We start from the raw sequence: 20,000 nt of genomic DNA, 5'->3' as shown, positions 1-20,000 counted from the left end.
TAATCTTGCAAAAAAAAAAAAAAAAAAGAGTCAATGCCCAGTCTTAGAAAACCGAAACAGGTTTGGGCCAGGTTAGTACTTTTGGAATTTTTCAGTAATTATCTAATAGTTTTGCATAAATAAATAAAAAAGAGTCAATGCCCAGTCTTAGAAAACCGAAACAGGTTTGGGCCTGGTTAGTACTTTTGGAACTTTTCACTAATTGTCTAATAATCTTGCAAAAAAAAAAAAAAAAAAAGAGTCAATGCCCAGTCTTAGAAAACCGAAACAGGTTTGGGCCAGGTTAGTACTTTTGGAAATTTTCAGTAATTATGTAATAAATTTGCAAAAAAAAAATTAAATAAATAAAGAGTCAATGCCCAATCTCAGAATCTAAGCAGGTTTGGGCCCAGTTAGTACTTGGATGGGAGACTGCCTTGAAATACCGATTATAGTGGCTGATCTTTAAATAGCCCTCTCTTTGCAGCCTCCTTCGCTTATGGCCATACCAGCCTGGCTATGCCCGATCTCGTCTGATCTCGGAAGCTAAGCAGGTTTGGGCCTGGTTAGTACTTGAATGGGAGACCGCCTGGGAATACCAGGTGCTGTAAGCTTTTAGGTTTCCTTCTCTACTTATATAATGCACTGGCAGTTATAATGGCTGATCTTTAAATAGACCTCTCTTTGCAGACTCCTTCGCTTACGGCCATACCAGCCTGGCTATGCCCGATCTCGTCTGATCTCGGAAGCTAAGCAGGTTTGGGCCTGGTTAGTACTTGGAAGCGAGACCGCCTGGGAATACCAGGTGCTGTAAGCTTTTAGGTTTCCTTCTCTACTTATACAATGCACTGGCAGTTATAGTGGCTGATCTTTAAATAGCCCTCTCTTTGCAGCCTCCTTCGCTTACGGCCATACCAGCCTGGCTATGCCCGATCTCGTCTGATCTCGGAAGCTAAGCAGGTTTGGGCCTGGTTAGTACTTGGATGGGAGACCGCCTGGGAATACCAGGTGCTGTAAGCTTTTAGGTTTCCTTCTCTACTTATATAATGCACTGGCGGTTATAGTGGCTGATCTTTAAATAGCCCTCTCTTTGCAGCCTAGTACTTTTGGAATTTTTCAGTAATTATCTAAGAGTTTTGCATAAATAAAAAAAAAAAAAAAAAAAAGAGTCAATGCCCAGTCTTAGAAAACCGAAACAGGTTTGGGCCTGTTTAGTAGTTTTGGAACTTTTCACTAATTGTCTAATAATCTAGCAACAAAAAAAAAAAAAAAAAAAAAGAGTCAATGCCCAGTCTTAGAAAACCGAAACAGGTTTGGGCCTGTTTAGTAGTTTTGGAACTTTTCACTAATTGTCTAATAATCTAGCAAAAAAAAAAAGAGTCAATGCCCAGTCTTAGAAAACCGAAACAGGTTTGGGCCTGGTTAGTACTTTTGGAACTTTTCACTAATTGTCTAATAATCTTGCAAAAAAAAAAAAAAAAAAAAAAGAGTCAATGCCCAGTCTTAGAAAACCGAAACAGGTTTGGGCCAGGTTAGTACTTTTGGAAATTTTCAGAAATTATGTAATAAATTTGCAAAAAAAAAAATTAAATAAATAAAGAGTCAATGCCCAATCTCAGAATCTAAGCAGGTTTGGGCCCAGTTAGTACTTGGATGGGAGACTGCCTGGAAATACCGATTATAGTGGCTGATCTTTAAATAGCCCTCTCTTTGCAGGCTCCTTCGCTTATGGCCATACCAGCCTGGCTATGCCCGATCTCGTCTGATCTCGGAAGCTAAGCAGGTTTGGGCCTGGTTAGTACTTGAATGGGAGACCGCCTGGGAATACCAGGTGCTGTAAGCTTTTAGGTTTCCTTCTCTACTTATATAATGCACTGGCAGTTATAGTGGCTGATCTTTAAATAGCCCTCTCTTTGCAGGCTCCTTCGCTTACGGCCATACCAGCCTGGCTATGCCCGATCTCGTCTGATCTCGGAAGCTAAGCAGGTTTGGGCCTGATTAGTACTTGGAAGGGAGACCGCCTGGGAATACCAGGTGCTGTAAGCTTTTAGGTTTCCTTCTCTACTTATATAATGCACTGGCGGTTATAGTCGCTGATCTTTTAATAGCCCTCTCTTGGCAGCCTAGTACTTTTGGAATTTTTAAGTAATTATCTAATAGTTTTGCATAAATTAAAAAAAAAAGAGTCAATGCCCAGTCTTAGAAAACCGAAACAGGTTTGGGCCTGGTTAGTACTTTTGGAACTTTTCACTAATTGTCTAATAATCTTGCAAAAAAAAAAAAAAAAAAAATAGAGTCAATGCCCAGTCTTAGAAAACCGAAACAGGTTTGGGCCAGGTTAGTACTTTTGGAAATTTTCAGTAATTATGTAATAAATTTGCAAAAAAAAAAATTAAATAAATAAAGAGTCAATGCCCAATCTCAGAATCTAAGCAGGTTTGGGCCCAGTTAGTACTTGGATGGGAGACTGCTTGGAAATACCGATTATAGTGGCTGATCTTTAAATAGCCCTCTCTTTGCAGCCTCCTTCGCTTACGGCCATACCAGCCTGGCTATGCCCGATCTCGTCTGATCTCGGAAGCTAAGCAGGTTTGGGCCTGGTTAGTACTTGGATGGGAGACCGCCTGGGAATACCAGGTGCTGTAAGCTTTTAGGTTTCCTTCTCTACTTATATAATGCACTGGCGGTTATAGTGGCTGATCTTTAAATAGCCCTCTCTTTGCAGCCTAGTACTTTTGGAATTTTTCAGTAATTATCTAAGAGTTTTGCATAAATAAAAAAAAAAAAAAAAAAAAAAGAGTCAATGCCCAGTCTTAGAAAACCGAAACAGGTTTGGGCCTGTTTAGTAGTTTTGGAACTTTTCACTAATTGTCTAATAATCTAGCAAAAAAAAAAAAAAAAAAAAGAGTCAATGCCCAGTCTTATAAAACTGAAACAGGTTTGGGCCTGGTTAGTACTTTTGGAACTTTTCACTAATTGCCTAATAATCTTGCAAAAAAAAAAAAAAAAAAGAGTCAATGCCCAGTCTTAGAAAACCGAAACAGGTTTGGGCCAGGTTAGTACTTTTGGAATTTTTCAGTAATTATCTAATAGTTTTGCATAAATAAATAAAAAAGAGTCAATGCCCAGTCTTAGAAAACCGAAACAGGTTTGGGCCTGGTTAGTACTTTTGGAACTTTTCACTAATTGTCTAATAATCTAGCAAAAAAAAAAAAAAAAAAAAAAAGAGTCAATGCCCAGTCTTAGAAAACCGAAACAGGTTTGGGCCAGGTTAGTACTTTTGGAAATTTTCAGTAATTGTCTAATAATCTAGCAAAAAAAAAATTAAATAAATAAAGAGTCAATGCCCAATCTCAGAATCTAAGCAGGTTTGGGCCCAGTTAGTACTTGGATGGGAGACTAGCCCTCTCTTTGCAGGCTCCTTCGCTTACGGCCATACCAGCCTGGCTATGCCCGATCTCGTCTGATCTCGGAAGCTAAGCAGGTTTGGGCCTGGTTAGTACTTGGAAGGGAGACCGCCTGGGAATACCAGGTGCTGTAAGCTTTTAGGTTTCCTTCTCTACTTATATAATGCACTGGCGGTTATAGTCGCTGATCTTTTAATAGCCCTCTCTTGGCAGCCTAGTACTTTTGGAATTTTTCAGTAATTATCTAATAGTTTTGCATAAATTAAAAAAAAAAGAGTCAATGCCCAGTCTTAGAAAACCGAAACAGGTTTGGGCCTGGTTAGTACTTTTGGAACTTTTCACTAATTGTCTAATAATCTTGCAAAAAAAAAAAAAAAAAAAAAAAGAGTCAATGCCCAGTCTTAGAAAACCGAAACAGGTTTGGGCCAGGTTAGTACTTTTGGAAATTTTCAGTAATTATGTAATAAATTTGCAAAAAAAAAAATTAAATAAATAAAGAGTCAATGCCCAATCTCAGAATCTAAGCAGGTTTGGGCCCAGTTAGTACTTGGATGGGAGACTGCTTGGAAATACCGATTATAGTGGCTGATCTTTAAATAGCCCTCTCTTTGCAGCCTCCTTCGCTTACGGCCATACCAGCCTGGCTATGCCCGATCTCGTCTGATCTCGGAAGCTAAGCAGGTTTGGGCCTGGTTAGTACTTGGATGGGAGACCGCCTGGGAATACCAGGTGCTGTAAGCTTTTAGGTTTCCTTCTCTACTTATATAATGCACTGGCGGTTATAGTGGCTGATCTTTAAATAGCCCTCTCTTTGCAGCCTAGTACTTTTGGAATTTTTCAGTAATTATCTAAGAGTTTTGCATAAATAAAAAAAAAAAAAAAAAAAAAAGAGTCAATGCCCAGTCTTAGAAAACCGAAACAGGTTTGGGCCTGTTTAGTAGTTTTGGAACTTTTCACTAATTGTCTAATAATCTAGCAAAAAAAAAAAAAAAAAAAAAGAGTCAATGCCCAGTCTTATAAAACTGAAACAGGTTTGGGCCTGGTTAGTACTTTTGGAACTTTTCACTAATTGCCTAATAATCTTGCAAAAAAAAAAAAAAAAAAGAGTCAATGCCCAGTCTTAGAAAACCGAAACAGGTTTGGGCCAGGTTAGTACTTTTGGAATTTTTCAGTAATTATCTAATAGTTTTGCATAAATAAATAAAAAAGAGTCAATGCCCAGTCTTAGAAAACCGAAACAGGTTTGGGCCTGGTTAGTACTTTTGGAACTTTTCACTAATTGTCTAATAATCTTGCAAAAAAAAAAAAAAAAAAAGAGTCAATGCCCAGTCTTAGAAAACCGAAACAGGTTTGGGCCAGGTTAGTACTTTTGGAAATTTTCAGTAATTATGTAATAAATTTGCAAAAAAAAAATTAAATAAATAAAGAGTCAATGCCCAATCTCAGAATCTAAGCAGGTTTGGGCCCAGTTAGTACTTGGATGGGAGACTGCCTTGAAATACCGATTATAGTGGCTGATCTTTAAATAGCCCTCTCTTTGCAGCCTCCTTCGCTTATGGCCATACCAGCCTGGCTATGCCCGATCTCGTCTGATCTCGGAAGCTAAGCAGGTTTGGGCCTGGTTAGTACTTGAATGGGAGACCGCCTGGGAATACCAGGTGCTGTAAGCTTTTAGGTTTCCTTCTCTACTTATATAATGCACTGGCAGTTATAATGGCTGATCTTTAAATAGACCTCTCTTTGCAGACTCCTTCGCTTACGGCCATACCAGCCTGGCTATGCCCGATCTCGTCTGATCTCGGAAGCTAAGCAGGTTTGGGCCTGGTTAGTACTTGGAAGCGAGACCGCCTGGGAATACCAGGTGCTGTAAGCTTTTAGGTTTCCTTCTCTACTTATACAATGCACTGGCAGTTATAGTGGCTGATCTTTAAATAGCCCTCTCTTTGCAGCCTCCTTCGCTTACGGCCATACCAGCCTGGCTATGCCCGATCTCGTCTGATCTCGGAAGCTAAGCAGGTTTGGGCCTGGTTAGTACTTGGATGGGAGACCGCCTGGGAATACCAGGTGCTGTAAGCTTTTAGGTTTCCTTCTCTACTTATATAATGCACTGGCGGTTATAGTGGCTGATCTTTAAATAGCCCTCTCTTTGCAGCCTAGTACTTTTGGAATTTTTCAGTAATTATCTAAGAGTTTTGCATAAATAAAAAAAAAAAAAAAAAAAAGAGTCAATGCCCAGTCTTAGAAAACCGAAACAGGTTTGGGCCTGTTTAGTAGTTTTGGAACTTTTCACTAATTGTCTAATAATCTAGCAACAAAAAAAAAAAAAAAAAAAAAGAGTCAATGCCCAGTCTTAGAAAACCGAAACAGGTTTGGGCCTGTTTAGTAGTTTTGGAACTTTTCACTAATTGTCTAATAATCTAGCAAAAAAAAAAAGAGTCAATGCCCAGTCTTAGAAAACCGAAACAGGTTTGGGCCTGGTTAGTACTTTTGGAACTTTTCACTAATTGTCTAATAATCTTGCAAAAAAAAAAAAAAAAAAAAAAGAGTCAATGCCCAGTCTTAGAAAACCGAAACAGGTTTGGGCCAGGTTAGTACTTTTGGAAATTTTCAGAAATTATGTAATAAATTTGCAAAAAAAAAAATTAAATAAATAAAGAGTCAATGCCCAATCTCAGAATCTAAGCAGGTTTGGGCCCAGTTAGTACTTGGATGGGAGACTGCCTGGAAATACCGATTATAGTGGCTGATCTTTAAATAGCCCTCTCTTTGCAGGCTCCTTCGCTTATGGCCATACCAGCCTGGCTATGCCCGATCTCGTCTGATCTCGGAAGCTAAGCAGGTTTGGGCCTGGTTAGTACTTGAATGGGAGACCGCCTGGGAATACCAGGTGCTGTAAGCTTTTAGGTTTCCTTCTCTACTTATATAATGCACTGGCAGTTATAGTGGCTGATCTTTAAATAGCCCTCTCTTTGCAGGCTCCTTCGCTTACGGCCATACCAGCCTGGCTATGCCCGATCTCGTCTGATCTCGGAAGCTAAGCAGGTTTGGGCCTGATTAGTACTTGGAAGGGAGACCGCCTGGGAATACCAGGTGCTGTAAGCTTTTAGGTTTCCTTCTCTACTTATATAATGCACTGGCGGTTATAGTCGCTGATCTTTTAATAGCCCTCTCTTGGCAGCCTAGTACTTTTGGAATTTTTCAGTAATTATCTAATAGTTTTGCATAAATTAAAAAAAAAAGAGTCAATGCCCAGTCTTAGAAAACCGAAACAGGTTTGGGCCTGGTTAGTACTTTTGGAACTTTTCACTAATTGTCTAATAATCTTGCAAAAAAAAAAAAAAAAAAAATAGAGTCAATGCCCAGTCTTAGAAAACCGAAACAGGTTTGGGCCAGGTTAGTACTTTTGGAAATTTTCAGTAATTATGTAATAAATTTGCAAAAAAAAAAATTAAATAAATAAAGAGTCAATGCCCAATCTCAGAATCTAAGCAGGTTTGGGCCCAGTTAGTACTTGGATGGGAGACTGCTTGGAAATACCGATTATAGTGGCTGATCTTTAAATAGCCCTCTCTTTGCAGCCTCCTTCGCTTACGGCCATACCAGCCTGGCTATGCCCGATCTCGTCTGATCTCGGAAGCTAAGCAGGTTTGGGCCTGGTTAGTACTTGGATGGGAGACCGCCTGGGAATACCAGGTGCTGTAAGCTTTTAGGTTTCCTTCTCTACTTATATAATGCACTGGCGGTTATAGTGGCTGATCTTTAAATAGCCCTCTCTTTGCAGCCTAGTACTTTTGGAATTTTTCAGTAATTATCTAAGAGTTTTGCATAAATAAAAAAAAAAAAAAAAAAAAAAGAGTCAATGCCCAGTCTTAGAAAACCGAAACAGGTTTGGGCCTGTTTAGTAGTTTTGGAACTTTTCACTAATTGTCTAATAATCTAGCAAAAAAAAAAAAAAAAAAAAGAGTCAATGCCCAGTCTTATAAAACTGAAACAGGTTTGGGCCTGGTTAGTACTTTTGGAACTTTTCACTAATTGCCTAATAATCTTGCAAAAAAAAAAAAAAAAAAGAGTCAATGCCCAGTCTTAGAAAACCGAAACAGGTTTGGGCCAGGTTAGTACTTTTGGAATTTTTCAGTAATTATCTAATAGTTTTGCATAAATAAATAAAAAAGAGTCAATGCCCAGTCTTAGAAAACCGAAACAGGTTTGGGCCTGGTTAGTACTTTTGGAACTTTTCACTAATTGTCTAATAATCTAGCAAAAAAAAAAAAAAAAAAAAAAAGAGTCAATGCCCAGTCTTAGAAAACCGAAACAGGTTTGGGCCAGGTTAGTACTTTTGGAAATTTTCAGTAATTGTCTAATAATCTAGCAAAAAAAAAATTAAATAAATAAAGAGTCAATGCCCAATCTCAGAATCTAAGCAGGTTTGGGCCCAGTTAGTACTTGGATGGGAGACTGCCTGGAAATACCGATTATAGTGGCTGATCTTTAAATAGCCCTCTCTTTGCAGCCTCCTTCGCTTATGGCCATACCAGCCTGGCTATGCCCGATCTCGTCTGATCTCGGAAGCTAAGCAGGTTTGGGCCTGGTTAGTACTTGAATGGGAGACCGCCTGGGAATACCAGGTGCTGTAAGCTTTTAGGTTTCCTTCTCTACTTATATAATGCACTGGCAGTTATAATGGCTGATCTTTAAATAGACCTCTCTTTGCAGACTCCTTCGCTTACGGCCATACCAGCCTGGCTATGCCCGATCTCGTCTGATCTCGGAAGCTAAGCAGGTTTGGGCCTGGTTAGTACTTGGAAGCGAGACCGCCTGGGAATACCAGGTGCTGTAAGCTTTTAGGTTTCCTTCTCTACTTATACAATGCACTGGCAGTTATAGTGGCTGATCTTTAAATAGCCCTCTCTTTGCAGCCTCCTTCGCTTACGGCCATACCAGCCTGGCTATGCCCGATCTCGTCTGATCTCGGAAGCTAAGCAGGTTTGGGCCTGGTTAGTACTTGGATGGGAGACCGCCTGGGAATACCAGGTGCTGTAAGCTTTTAGGTTTCCTTCTCTACTTATATAATGCACTGGCGGTTATAGTGGCTGATCTTTAAATAGCCCTCTCTTTGCAGCCTAGTACTTTTGGAATTTTTCAGTAATTATCTAAGAGTTTTGCATAAATAAAAAAAAAAAAAAAAAAAAGAGTCAATGCCCAGTCTTAGAAAACCGAAACAGGTTTGGGCCTGTTTAGTAGTTTTGGAACTTTTCACTAATTGTCTAATAATCTAGCAACAAAAAAAAAAAAAAAAAAAAAGAAAAAAAAGAGTCAATGCCCAGTCTTAGAAAACCGAAACAGGTTTGGGCCTGTTTAGTAGTTTTGGAACTTTTCACTAATTGTCTAATAATCTAGCAAAAAAAAAAAGAGTCAATGCCCAGTCTTAGAAAACCGAAACAGGTTTGGGCCTGGTTAGTACTTTTGGAACTTTTCACTAATTGTCTAATAATCTTGCAAAAAAAAAAAAAAAAAAAAAAGAGTCAATGCCCAGTCTTAGAAAACCGAAACAGGTTTGGGCCAGGTTAGTACTTTTGGAAATTTTCAGAAATTATGTAATAAATTTGCAAAAAAAAAAATTAAATAAATAAAGAGTCAATGCCCAATCTCAGAATCTAAGCAGGTTTGGGCCCAGTTAGTACTTGGATGGGAGACTGCCTGGAAATACCGATTATAGTGGCTGATCTTTAAATAGCCCTCTCTTTGCAGGCTCCTTCGCTTATGGCCATACCAGCCTGGCTATGCCCGATCTCGTCTGATCTCGTAAGCTAAGCAGGTTTGGGCCTGGTTAGTACTTGAATGGGAGACCGCCTGGGAATACCAGGTGCTGTAAGCTTTTAGGTTTCCTTCTCTACTTATATAATGCACTGGCAGTTATAGTGGCTGATCTTTAAATAGCCCTCTCTTTGCAGGCTCCTTCGCTTACGGCCATACCAGCCTGGCTATGCCCGATCTCGTCTGATCTCGGAAGCTAAGCAGGTTTGGGCCTGGTTAGTACTTGGAAGGGAGACCGCCTGGGAATACCAGGTGCTGTAAGCTTTTAGGTTTCCTTCTCTACTTATATAATGCACTGGCGGTTATAGTCGCTGATCTTTAAATAGCCCTCTCTTTGCAGCCTAGTACTTTTGGAATTTTTCAGTAATTATCTAAGAGTTTTGCATAAATAAAAAAAAAAAAAAAAAAAGAGTCAATGCCCAGTCTTAGAAAACCGAAACAGGTTTGGGCCTGTTTAGTAGTTTTGGAACTTTTCACTAATTGTCTAATATTCTAGCAAAAAAAAAAAAAAAAAGAAGAGTCAATGCCCAGTCTTAGAAAACCGAAACAGGTTTGGGCCTGGTTAGTACTTTTGGAACTTTTCACTAATTGCCTAATAATCTTGGAAAAAAAAAAAAAAAAAAAAGAGTTAATGCCCAGTCTTAGAAAACCGAAACAGGTTTGGGCCAGGTTAGTACTTTTGGAATTTTTCAGTAATTATCTAATAGTTTTGCATAAATAAAAAAAAAAGAGTCAATGCCCAGTCTTAGAAAACCGAAACAGGTTTGGGCCTGGTTAGTACTTTTGGAACTTTTCACTAATTGTCTAATAATCTTGCAAAAAAAAAAAAAAAAAAAAAGAGTCAATGCCCAGTCTTAGAAAACCGAAACAGGTTTGGGCCAGGTTAGTACTTTTGGAAATTTTCAGTAATTATGTAATAAATTTGCAAAAAAATTTTTTAAATAAATAAAGAGTCAATGCCCAATCTCAGAATCTAAGCAGGTTTGGGCCCAGTTAGTACTTGGATGGGAGACTGCCTGGAAATACCGATTATAGTGGCTGATCTTTAAATAGCCCTCTCTTTGCAGTCTCCTTCGCTTATGGCCATACCAGCCTGGCTATGCCCGATCTCATCTGATCTCGGAAGCTAAGCAGGTTTGGGCCTGGTTAGTACTTGGATGGGAGACCGCCTGGGAATACCAGGTGCTGTAAGCTTTTAGGTTTCCTTCTCTACTTATATAATGCACTGGCAGTTATAGTGGCTGATCTTTAAATAGCCCTCTCTTTGCAGCCTCCTTCGCTTACGGCCATACCAACCTGGGGGCGATAGAGAGCTCACAGGAAGTGACAGGCTTGCAGCACAGAGAGAAAGCATCAATCCTGTTTGTTTAATTAATTGTTTGGTTCTAAATAGTTTGGTTTTCAGATTTGTTTTTTTGCTTGGGACATTAATTGCTGGATAGTCAGTGTTGACCTTCATAAATTCCCCCGACAGCTTAGGCTGTCTGGGGGACTTTTTTTTACTTCTTTTCCTTGTAGCATGCTGCAGATGCACAGCATGGCTGCAGATGAAGAAACAGAACAAACCATGATGAGAAAAAGTAGCAATGGGAGGAATGAAGAGGAGGAGCAAAGAAGAGGTGAAGTCAAACAAGCAGTGATCCAAAAGCAACAGGAGACAAATAAAGCCACAGGACATTTGTGGGAAGAGGGAGAAGAAAACAGCAGAGGAGTGCAAGGAAAATTGAAAGGGAAGTACAACAAAGAGCTGACTGTGGAGGTAGAGGTGGAGGGAAATGAAAAGATTTCAATGATGGATTTACTGAAAGGAGTAAAGAAGGAGTGTGGAGAAGTGATTGGCTGCAGGGTGAGAGGTGAAAGGGTCTATGAGCTCACAATGAAGGATGAAGAGACAAAGAGGAAACTAATGGATGGAGTGAGAGTGAAAGGAGTGATGGTGCATGCCAGGGATATACTGAATAACGATATGGTGGTGTCCTTTATCAATTTGCCTGTGTACTTAGAGGATGAGAAGATACTCGCCAAGCTACATGAGTGGGGAGTACGACCACTTTCACCAATCAAACGCCGGGTGTGGCCTGGAACGGATATAGTTGATGGGACACGTTTCTTAAAAGTGCGCTTCACGGAACAGGTATGTTCACTACCATACTCCACAAAGTTTGAGACTCTGAGAGGCACCGAATTTTTTCGTGTCATCCATGATAGACAAATACGTGTTTGCAGACTCTGTATCAAGCCAGGGCACATAATTAGAGAGTGCCCTGAATTAAAGTGCTTCAAGTGCAATGGTGGAGGCCATTATGCAAGAGATTGTGAAGAATGGATGGGATTAGAGAGAGAGAGAGTGGATGTTCAAGAATATGGTAAAAAGAGGAACAGTGTTCTGACAGAGGAGCAAGAGGAGGAAACAACTGATGTGGTGAGCGGTGGAGAGAAAGACGGAGCTGAAGATAGCGAAAGAAGAAGCAAAATGGAATGGCGGGACAGAGCTGAAAGTTTCAGTGAAGCGGATGATGGGGAGGAGGAGGAGGAGATGGAGCAGTCGGAAGAGATCGAAGAAGAGGAGGAGACAGATGAAAGTAATGTGAAAGAAAGAGGTAAACAAGAGGAAAATAAAAATACTGCACAGAAAGTGATAGAAAGCAGAGGTGGAGAAAAGGGAGACCGAGAAAAGAAAGATGGATTGAAAACAAAGATTAAAAGACTGAGTGCAAAGAGGAAGTCTGAGATCGACGGAGAACAGGTTGAGCAGATAAAAGAACCGCGAGCGGGTATGTAATGTATGTTTGAATGGTACGTGTGTTCCTGGTTTTGTTTTGTTTTTCTTTTAGGTTACTCTCATGGCCACTGTAACTTCAATAAATATAAATGGGTTACGGGATAAAAACAAGATGAAAAAATTATTATTTACTTATAGGAGTGATATAATCTGTATACAGGAGACAAACTGGGAGGAGGATAAAGTAAAGGAGATGAGAGAAGAGTGGAGAGGGGACATATACTATAATAATGGTGCAAAAAATGCAAGAGGTGTGGCAATATTATTTAAAAAAGATATTGTAGAAGGTATAAGAGAGGTGTATAAAGACCAGAGGGGAAGGATTTTAGTGGTTGAATTTATGTATAGAGATATGGAGTTTAGATTAATAAATATATATGTTCCAAATATAGAAGTGGAAAGGAGGGAAATTTTGGAAGAGTTAAAAGGATTAATTGTGGGGAAATGTATTATAGTGGGAGATTTCAATATAAAATGTAGTAGATTGGATGTGGGAAAGGGGGTAAAATTTAGATGGGAAAAGTCAAGGGGAATGTTGATGGAGATAATGAGAGAAAAGGGGTTAATAGATGTGTGGAGGTACGAAAATCCGGAAAAAAGAGAATTTACTAGAAGGCAGTTAAGAGAAGGTATATTAAAACAGAGTAGAATAGATTTAGTGTTGGTTGAGGAGGAAATGATTAGATACATAGACGGGATAAAACATCAGGTAAATGGTTTAAGTGATCACGATAGTGTAAGGTTCAGAATTAAGGTAGGGAGTGAGGAGGTAGGAGGAGGGATGTGGATATTGAATGCAGGGTATATTGAAGATGAAGAGTATGAGATACAGATGAAGGATCTATTAAATAGGGAAAAAGAGAAGATAGATGAGTATACAGGAGACGGTGGGTTAGAGCAGGGGTTTTCAAACTGTGGGTCGCGACCCACTTGTGGGTCACAGAATGGAACAAGGTGGGTCGCACAAAGTCACTTGGCTGCAGCTAAATTTGCGTTTCAATGACACACACACACACAGTTCAGTCTAGGGCTGCACGAAAGTGACGAGTGGGAACGGTGCGAGGCCGGTGGAGTGATTGGAATTGAGCGACACCTGCTCGACTCACCAGTCTCGAGAACCACGGAGGAGATCGGAAGGATACAAAAGAGGAGCGTCCGTCTCCCCGGCAACTCACTCCAGCCCACCGCCTCGAGCATCCTCCTTCGCCCTACTCGATGGCACTGCGGATTCACCTCAGTGCCGAGGGATCTTCGGCAGCGCGTCCCTCCTTCCTCCCAGGCTTCGGCACCAGTCTAACACATTAAAAACTTCTCAATCACGGGAAGGAGGAGGCGGGAACCGGGAACCCACTCGTCACAATGATATAGCCCACCAACATTAATAAGGACTGCAATATCCTTAGTGTGATTTTCGAATTGCAATTAAGTCCGCGTGCTTTGCGTGTTTTGAAGCGCGGGCGCGCACGAGTTGTAATAACAGTGAAGGTCTCAGAGCAATGTCATTAAAAGGTTCAATCGGTCCGCATTATTAAAAGAGAAAAACTTGCTCACTTCAATACACTATATTCCGCATGAGATTGCATACACCAGAAAACAAATGTTACGAAAACGGTTTCAGGTAGGCCATGTTCATTCATTTCTATCGTCCGTTTGAGCTCTGTGCACTTTTTTCGTTCGGGAAACGGTTTGTAAAAAGCATTTCACATGTACAGGGTGAGCAGTGCACAAACGCAGGGTTAATTGTAACACTACAAGATTTAAACATTTCCACATAACAAAATGCACAAAAAAATAATGCAATACTCCTTGACGTATCATCTCTTTTTAGAGAAAAATTTGCCAAAGTTCAGAAATCTTTTGAAGATATTGCTGAACATTAATTTAACCATTGCTAAAATAAATTTCTGCCTGAACTTAATGTCATCCAGTTTTTTTTTTTTTTGTTTATTTAAAACGAGACACATGTTTATTATTATTTTTTACCTATTTCACAATTATTTTAATCTCCAAACAGTTTTAGATAGTTCTGCTTTGCTTCTTATGCTTTTTCTAAAAAAAGTGTTGGATTGTGCTCCGTTCTCACCGACACACACGGAAGGATCGTGAATGCATTTTCTGCAACAAAACACAGCAGCGCAGATTACAGTTCACTGGAGTGAGCCTGTTTAACGTTTTTATGGACACTACATATTCTAAAGTCTGTAAACAAAAATTAAAACTTAAATATTAATAGTGATTTTTTTCAGGTGTAGGCCTACTCTAAAATAAAAAGTTTTTTTTTCTTAAATACTTCATTTCTGTCATCAAACTTTTAAGTAAGATTAGGCTTAAAGTAATATCAACCTTTTTTTTCCTCAAATATTGTGGTGGGTCATGAAATAGATTACACTTGTCTAGGTGGGTCGTGGAATGGAAAAGTTTGGGAACCACTGGGTTAGAGGGTACAACAGCGGAGAGATGGGAGGAAATAAAGGATCAAATCAAGTTAATTAGTATAAAATATAGTAAAAAAAGAAAAGGAAAGATGAAGAAGGAGGAAAGTACGCTTAGGGAAAGATTGAGAGAGGAGTTAGTTAAGGCTGAAGATGAAGAAGGATACAGTATGGAAAAATATATAGAGGTTAAGATGGCACTAGAAAAATATGAAAGGGAGAAATGCAGAGGGGCTATTTTACGAAGCAAGGCAAAATATGCATTAGAGGGTGAAAAATGTACAGGGTATTTTTTAGGGCTAGAGAAAAGGAGACAAAGTAAAACATATATAAATGAAATAAATACAAAAGAGGGTAAAACAACCAAAGATTATGTAGAGATTTTGGAGAGAGTTCAAGAATTCTATGGAGAATTATATAAGAGAGGAGAAGTAGATGAGAGAAGTATAGATGGAGTATTAGAAAGCGTAGAAAATATTCTAAATAAGGAGGATGCAGAATGGTGTGATAGGGAGATAGACGAGAATGAAGTAGAAAAGGCAATAGGGGGGTTGAAAAGTGGAAAAAGTCCAGGGAGTGATGGGATTGGTATTGAATGGTATAAAACATATAGAGAAGAGGTAGCACCGATTTTAGTTAAAGTGTTCAAGGAGATGGAAAGAACAGGGATGGTGCAAAATAGATTGGTAGAGGGAGTGATAGCTTTGGTGCATAAAAAGGGGAATAGGTTGGATATAGAGAACTACAGACCAATCAGTCTATTAAATGTGGATTATAAAATATTGACTAAAGTTTTAGCGAACAGAGTAAAAAAAGTCATTGGAAGTATAGTGCAACCAACACAGAGTTACAGCATACCAGGCAGGGATATAGCAGACACGATAGGGACAGTTAGGGACGTGATAGAATACATGAAACGAGATAAGAAGGGAGGAATAGTACTAGGGATAGATTGGAATAAAGCATTCGATAGGGTAGAACACAAATACTTATTTAGGGTATTAGAGAAGTTTGGATTTGGAATGAGAATGATAGGGTGGGTGAGGAGACTATATGAGAAAGCAAAAAGTTGCATAAAAATAAATGGAGTATTAACAGACAGGTTTAAGATAGGAAGGTCAGTGAGACAGGGATGTCCCCTGTCTGCATTATTATATGCAATTTCAGTAGAGCCTCTAGCCACTCTAATCAAGAGGGATAGAAGAGTAGTTGGTATTGAGTTGCCATATGGAGGAATGTGTACTGTAAACCAATATGCAGATGACACCACAATCACAGTGAGGGAAGGAAACAGTGTAAAAAGAGTTTTAGAGATAGTGAAGAGGTTCGGGAAAGCATCAGGGGCAAAAATAAATGTAGATAAATCTGAATTAATGTATATAGGGGAGGTAGAGAGAGTAGAGGTAGGGATAAGAGTGGAGGAAAAATATATAAAAGTATTAGGGGTATATTTAGGGGTCGAAAGCAAAGAGGCAAGAGATGTGACCTGGACTGGGGTGATTAATAAAATAAGAACAGCAAGTGCAACATGGAAAGGGAGGAAATTAAAATTAAATGGGAAAGTAATAGTAGTAAATAGTCTGCTGTTGTCAGTTTGTGTTTATGTAATGAGTGTAATGGAAATGCCAGGGTGGGTGATGAATGAATTGAATAAAATTGTATGTGATTTTATATGGGAGGGAAAAGGTGTGAAAATTGCACAGAAAACATTGGTGGGTAAGAGATGGGAGGGAGGCTTAAACTTGATGGACCTAGAAATAAAAAGGGCTGCGATGAGAATAAAAACGGTGATAAAATATATGGGAGGCCGATGGGATTATGGGTGGAAGGAATTCTTAAGGAAATATATTGATGATGTGGGAGGAATGGGGGATAATGGATGGTATATGGGCTTTAAGCAATCGATGACGGGAGGAATACCAGAAATATATCGGGAAGTATTAGAAGCATGGAGGCAGTTCCTTCCCAAAATAGAGTATGAGTGTGAAGACATACAGGTGATTAAAAATTTACCACTGTTTCTCAATGAAAGGATTAAACATAAAAATAAGACATTGTATGAATGTAAGTTTATAGAAGGAGGTATAAAACAAGTGAAGGACATTATGTATGAAGTTATTCCAGGATTTCTCAAAAATAACTGCATTTATGATACTGTGTGCGATCTGGAAGGAATGGAGAACAGAGAGAAAGTAAATAAAATATATGGAAAAATTAAATCAAGTATACCTTTGCAGTGGACTAATGTGATCGAACGTGAATGTGTATCTAATGTGGAAAAATGTATGCCGGAGATGTATGTGGATGATAATGGTGAGAAAAACAAATTTAAAAATATGAGTGTAAAGAATATATACAGGAGAATAATTGTTAATGTTATAAAAGAGCCAGCATCAGAAAAGGTGTGGAAGAAAGTATTTGAAGATTTAGATGTGAAAAAAATATGGTCAAACTTAAATGTAAAATACAACAGTATAGAGTGTGAGAATAATGACTTTCTGATAAGACATAATAGAATTTACACAAATGTGGTGTTAAACAAAATAAATAATGAGGTAAATGTCATTTGTGACGTGTGTGGTAATGGCCATGAGAGTTTTTTACATTATTTTTTAAGATGTGAAGCGTTGGTGGATTTTTTTGAGTTTCTTAAAAATCTGTTACTAGAAAACTGGGGTGTCAAAGTCGAGACCGAGGAGGAATGGGGGAAATTGTTTTTGTTTGGAACTTTCGGGAAAAGAAAAAGAGCTGACATTTGTTTAATTAATTTTGTTCTGAGTCATGCCAGACTAGCAGTAGTTCTAAGAAGAAACTATGCACATTTCGAAGGGAGAAAAATAAAAGTAAAAGATATGTTTAAGTCAATGATACAAAGAGATGTAGAGTTGATTTGTAAGTATGGAGATAAAGAGGGGAAAGAGTTTTTTTTGACTACGAATGAATTCATACATCAAAAGGTGGGGGAAGAAATATGTTTCAATTGGTGAAGAGTAATAATCTGGTTGAGAATGGCTGATGTCAATTAAGTAAGTGTAAACATATTTGCATGTATTTTATTTATGTTCTTTATTTTTATTGCTGTATGATTATGCAAAATTAAGTAGATTAATTGAAAAATGAATCATACAAATGTAATGGAATGTAAGTAAATCAGATGGAATAATGCAATTGAAAAACTGTGAATTGAAAGTTAAATAAAAAGATAAAAAAAAAAAAAAGGCTATGCCCGATCTCGTCTGATCTCGGAAGCTAAGCAGGTTTGGGCCTGGTTAGTACTTGGAAGGGAGACCGCCTGGGAATACCAGGTGCTGTAAGCTTTTAGGTTTCCTTCTCTACTTATATAATGCACTGGCGGTTATAGTCGCTGATCTTTTAATAGCCCTCTCTTGGCAGCCTAGTACTTTTGGAATTTTTCAGTAATTATCTAATAGTTTTGCATAAATTAAAAAAAAAAGAGTCAATGCCCAGTCTTAGAAAACCGAAACAGGTTTGGGCCTGGTTAGTACTTTTGGAACTTTTCACTAATTGTCTAATAATCTTGCAAAAAAAAAAAAAAAAAAAAAAGGAGTCAATGCCCAGTCTTAGAAAACCGAAACAGGTTTGGGCCAGGTTAGTACTTTTGGAAATTTTCAGTAATTATGTAATAAATTTGCAAAAAAAAAAATTAAATAAATAAAGAGTCAATGCCCAATCTCAGAATCTAAGCAGGTTTGGGCCCAGTTAGTACTTGGATGGGAGACTGCTTGGAAATACCGATTATAGTGGCTGATCTTTAAATAGCCCTCTCTTTGCAGCCTCCTTCGCTTACGGCCATACCAGCCTGGCTATGCCCGATCTCGTCTGATCTCGGAAGCTAAGCAGGTTTGGGCCTGGTTAGTACTTGGATGGGAGACCGCCTGGGAATACCAGGTGCTGTAAGCTTTTAGGTTTCCTTCTCTACTTATATAATGCACTGGCGGTTATAGTGGCTGATCTTTAAATAGCCCTCTCTTTGCAGCCTAGTACTTTTGGAATTTTTCAGTAATTATCTAAGAGTTTTGCATAAATAAAAAAAAAAAAAAAAAAAAAAGAGTCAATGCCCAGTCTTAGAAAACCGAAACAGGTTTGGGCCTGTTTAGTAGTTTTGGAACTTTTCACTAATTGTCTAATAATCTAGCAAAAAAAAAAAAAAAAAAAAGAGTCAATGCCCAGTCTTATAAAACTGAAACAGGTTTGGGCCTGGTTAGTACTTTTGGAACTTTTCACTAATTGCCTAATAATCTTGCAAAAAAAAAAAAAAAAAAGAGTCAATGCCCAGTCTTAGAAAACCGAAACAGGTTTGGGCCAGGTTAGTACTTTTGGAATTTTTCAGTAATTATCTAATAGTTTTGCATAAATAAATAAAAAAGAGTCAATGCCCAGTCTTAGAAAACCGAAACAGGTTTGGGCCTGGTTAGTACTTTTGGAACTTTTCACTAATTGTCTAATAATCTTGCAAAAAAAAAAAAAAAAAAAGAGTCAATGCCCAGTCTTAGAAAACCGAAACAGGTTTGGGCCAGGTTAGTACTTTTGGAAATTTTCAGTAATTATGTAATAAATTTGCAAAAAAAAAATTAAATAAATAAAGAGTCAATGCCCAATCTCAGAATCTAAGCAGGTTTGGGCCCAGTTAGTACTTGGATGGGAGACTGCCTTGAAATACCGATTATAGTGGCTGATCTTTAAATAGCCCTCTCTTTGCAGCCTCCTTCGCTTATGGCCATACCAGCCTGGCTATGCCCGATCTCGTCTGATCTCGGAAGCTAAGCAGGTTTGGGCCTGGTTAGTACTTGAATGGGAGACCGCCTGGGAATACCAGGTGCTGTAAGCTTTTAGGTTTCCTTCTCTACTTATATAATGCACTGGCAGTTATAATGGCTGATCTTTAAATAGACCTCTCTTTGCAGACTCCTTCGCTTACGGCCATACCAGCCTGGCTATGCCCGATCTCGTCTGATCTCGGAAGCTAAGCAGGTTTGGGCCTGGTTAGTACTTGGAAGCGAGACCGCCTGGGAATACCAGGTGCTGTAAGCTTTTAGGTTTCCTTCTCTACTTATACAATGCACTGGCAGTTATAGTGGCTGATCTTTAAATAGCCCTCTCTTTGCAGCCTCCTTCGCTTACGGCCATACCAGCCTGGCTATGCCCGATCTCGTCTGATCTCGGAAGCTAAGCAGGTTTGGGCCTGGTTAGTACTTGGATGGGAGACCGCCTGGGAATACCAGGTGCTGTAAGCTTTTAGGTTTCCTTCTCTACTTATATAATGCACTGGCGGTTATAGTGGCTGATCTTTAAATAGCCCTCTCTTTGCAGCCTAGTACTTTTGGAATTTTTCAGTAATTATCTAAGAGTTTTGCATAAATAAAAAAAAAAAAAAAAAAAGGAGTCAATGCCCAGTCTTAGAAAACCGAAACAGGTTTGGGCCTGTTTAGTAGTTTTGGAACTTTTCACTAATTGTCTAATAATCTAGCAACAAAAAAAAAAAAAAAAAAAAAGAGTCAATGCCCAGTCTTAGAAAACCGAAACAGGTTTGGGCCTGTTTAGTAGTTTTGGAACTTTTCACTAATT

General features: G+C 38.8%; 1 protein-coding gene and 24 non-coding genes across 25 annotated transcripts; all 25 read left to right on the top strand.

Moving 5' to 3' along the window:
• Positions 1-474: 474 nt before the first annotated feature.
• On the top strand, positions 475-593 carry LOC132135512 (5S ribosomal RNA). Its single transcript, XR_009430453.1, has one exon. It is a non-coding gene; the product is annotated as a 5S ribosomal RNA (ribosomal RNA).
• Positions 594-677: 84 nt separating this feature from the next.
• Positions 678-796, top strand: LOC132136189 (5S ribosomal RNA). The gene has a single exon (XR_009431088.1). It is a non-coding gene; the product is annotated as a 5S ribosomal RNA (ribosomal RNA).
• An 84-nt stretch (positions 797-880) lies between these two features.
• LOC132135021 (5S ribosomal RNA) lies at positions 881-999 on the top strand. The gene has a single exon (XR_009429987.1). It is a non-coding gene; the product is annotated as a 5S ribosomal RNA (ribosomal RNA).
• A 704-nt stretch (positions 1,000-1,703) lies between these two features.
• LOC132135511 (5S ribosomal RNA) lies at positions 1,704-1,822 on the top strand. Its single transcript, XR_009430452.1, has one exon. It is a non-coding gene; the product is annotated as a 5S ribosomal RNA (ribosomal RNA).
• Positions 1,823-1,906: 84 nt separating this feature from the next.
• LOC132135782 (5S ribosomal RNA) lies at positions 1,907-2,025 on the top strand. The gene has a single exon (XR_009430706.1). It is a non-coding gene; the product is annotated as a 5S ribosomal RNA (ribosomal RNA).
• A 484-nt stretch (positions 2,026-2,509) lies between these two features.
• Positions 2,510-2,628, top strand: LOC132135020 (5S ribosomal RNA). The gene has a single exon (XR_009429986.1). It is a non-coding gene; the product is annotated as a 5S ribosomal RNA (ribosomal RNA).
• A 776-nt stretch (positions 2,629-3,404) lies between these two features.
• On the top strand, positions 3,405-3,523 carry LOC132135425 (5S ribosomal RNA). Its single transcript, XR_009430369.1, has one exon. It is a non-coding gene; the product is annotated as a 5S ribosomal RNA (ribosomal RNA).
• Positions 3,524-4,008: 485 nt separating this feature from the next.
• Positions 4,009-4,127, top strand: LOC132135019 (5S ribosomal RNA). Its single transcript, XR_009429985.1, has one exon. It is a non-coding gene; the product is annotated as a 5S ribosomal RNA (ribosomal RNA).
• An 810-nt stretch (positions 4,128-4,937) lies between these two features.
• Positions 4,938-5,056, top strand: LOC132135510 (5S ribosomal RNA). Its single transcript, XR_009430451.1, has one exon. It is a non-coding gene; the product is annotated as a 5S ribosomal RNA (ribosomal RNA).
• An 84-nt stretch (positions 5,057-5,140) lies between these two features.
• LOC132136188 (5S ribosomal RNA) lies at positions 5,141-5,259 on the top strand. The gene has a single exon (XR_009431087.1). It is a non-coding gene; the product is annotated as a 5S ribosomal RNA (ribosomal RNA).
• Positions 5,260-5,343: 84 nt separating this feature from the next.
• LOC132135017 (5S ribosomal RNA) lies at positions 5,344-5,462 on the top strand. Its single transcript, XR_009429983.1, has one exon. It is a non-coding gene; the product is annotated as a 5S ribosomal RNA (ribosomal RNA).
• A 704-nt stretch (positions 5,463-6,166) lies between these two features.
• On the top strand, positions 6,167-6,285 carry LOC132135508 (5S ribosomal RNA). Its single transcript, XR_009430449.1, has one exon. It is a non-coding gene; the product is annotated as a 5S ribosomal RNA (ribosomal RNA).
• Positions 6,286-6,369: 84 nt separating this feature from the next.
• LOC132135780 (5S ribosomal RNA) lies at positions 6,370-6,488 on the top strand. Its single transcript, XR_009430704.1, has one exon. It is a non-coding gene; the product is annotated as a 5S ribosomal RNA (ribosomal RNA).
• Positions 6,489-6,972: 484 nt separating this feature from the next.
• Positions 6,973-7,091, top strand: LOC132135016 (5S ribosomal RNA). Its single transcript, XR_009429982.1, has one exon. It is a non-coding gene; the product is annotated as a 5S ribosomal RNA (ribosomal RNA).
• An 813-nt stretch (positions 7,092-7,904) lies between these two features.
• Positions 7,905-8,023, top strand: LOC132135507 (5S ribosomal RNA). Its single transcript, XR_009430448.1, has one exon. It is a non-coding gene; the product is annotated as a 5S ribosomal RNA (ribosomal RNA).
• An 84-nt stretch (positions 8,024-8,107) lies between these two features.
• Positions 8,108-8,226, top strand: LOC132136186 (5S ribosomal RNA). The gene has a single exon (XR_009431086.1). It is a non-coding gene; the product is annotated as a 5S ribosomal RNA (ribosomal RNA).
• Positions 8,227-8,310: 84 nt separating this feature from the next.
• On the top strand, positions 8,311-8,429 carry LOC132135015 (5S ribosomal RNA). Its single transcript, XR_009429981.1, has one exon. It is a non-coding gene; the product is annotated as a 5S ribosomal RNA (ribosomal RNA).
• Positions 8,430-9,142: 713 nt separating this feature from the next.
• LOC132136123 (5S ribosomal RNA) lies at positions 9,143-9,261 on the top strand. Its single transcript, XR_009431025.1, has one exon. It is a non-coding gene; the product is annotated as a 5S ribosomal RNA (ribosomal RNA).
• Positions 9,262-9,345: 84 nt separating this feature from the next.
• LOC132135424 (5S ribosomal RNA) lies at positions 9,346-9,464 on the top strand. Its single transcript, XR_009430368.1, has one exon. It is a non-coding gene; the product is annotated as a 5S ribosomal RNA (ribosomal RNA).
• Positions 9,465-10,275: 811 nt separating this feature from the next.
• Positions 10,276-10,394, top strand: LOC132135244 (5S ribosomal RNA). Its single transcript, XR_009430197.1, has one exon. It is a non-coding gene; the product is annotated as a 5S ribosomal RNA (ribosomal RNA).
• Positions 10,395-10,640: 246 nt separating this feature from the next.
• LOC132134798 (uncharacterized) lies at positions 10,641-17,336 on the top strand. The gene is made up of 2 exons (XM_059547160.1): positions 10,641-11,983; positions 17,082-17,336. The coding sequence occupies exon 1, from the start codon at positions 10,720-10,722 to the stop codon at positions 11,980-11,982; it is 1,263 nt and encodes a 420-aa protein (XP_059403143.1). The 5' UTR covers positions 10,641-10,719; the 3' UTR covers position 11,983; positions 17,082-17,336.
• Positions 17,337-18,216: 880 nt separating this feature from the next.
• Positions 18,217-18,335, top strand: LOC132135014 (5S ribosomal RNA). The gene has a single exon (XR_009429980.1). It is a non-coding gene; the product is annotated as a 5S ribosomal RNA (ribosomal RNA).
• An 809-nt stretch (positions 18,336-19,144) lies between these two features.
• LOC132135506 (5S ribosomal RNA) lies at positions 19,145-19,263 on the top strand. Its single transcript, XR_009430447.1, has one exon. It is a non-coding gene; the product is annotated as a 5S ribosomal RNA (ribosomal RNA).
• Positions 19,264-19,347: 84 nt separating this feature from the next.
• LOC132136184 (5S ribosomal RNA) lies at positions 19,348-19,466 on the top strand. The gene has a single exon (XR_009431084.1). It is a non-coding gene; the product is annotated as a 5S ribosomal RNA (ribosomal RNA).
• Positions 19,467-19,550: 84 nt separating this feature from the next.
• Positions 19,551-19,669, top strand: LOC132135013 (5S ribosomal RNA). The gene has a single exon (XR_009429979.1). It is a non-coding gene; the product is annotated as a 5S ribosomal RNA (ribosomal RNA).
• The last annotated feature ends 331 nt before the right edge of the window (positions 19,670-20,000 follow it).

Source organism: Carassius carassius, unplaced genomic scaffold (assembly GCF_963082965.1).
Source record: "Carassius carassius unplaced genomic scaffold, fCarCar2.1 SCAFFOLD_60, whole genome shotgun sequence".
Classification (NCBI taxonomy): domain Eukaryota; kingdom Metazoa; phylum Chordata; class Actinopteri; order Cypriniformes; family Cyprinidae; genus Carassius; species Carassius carassius.
The sequence above is the reverse complement of the archived record's forward strand: the minus strand, read 5'-3'. Positions and strand labels throughout refer to the sequence as shown.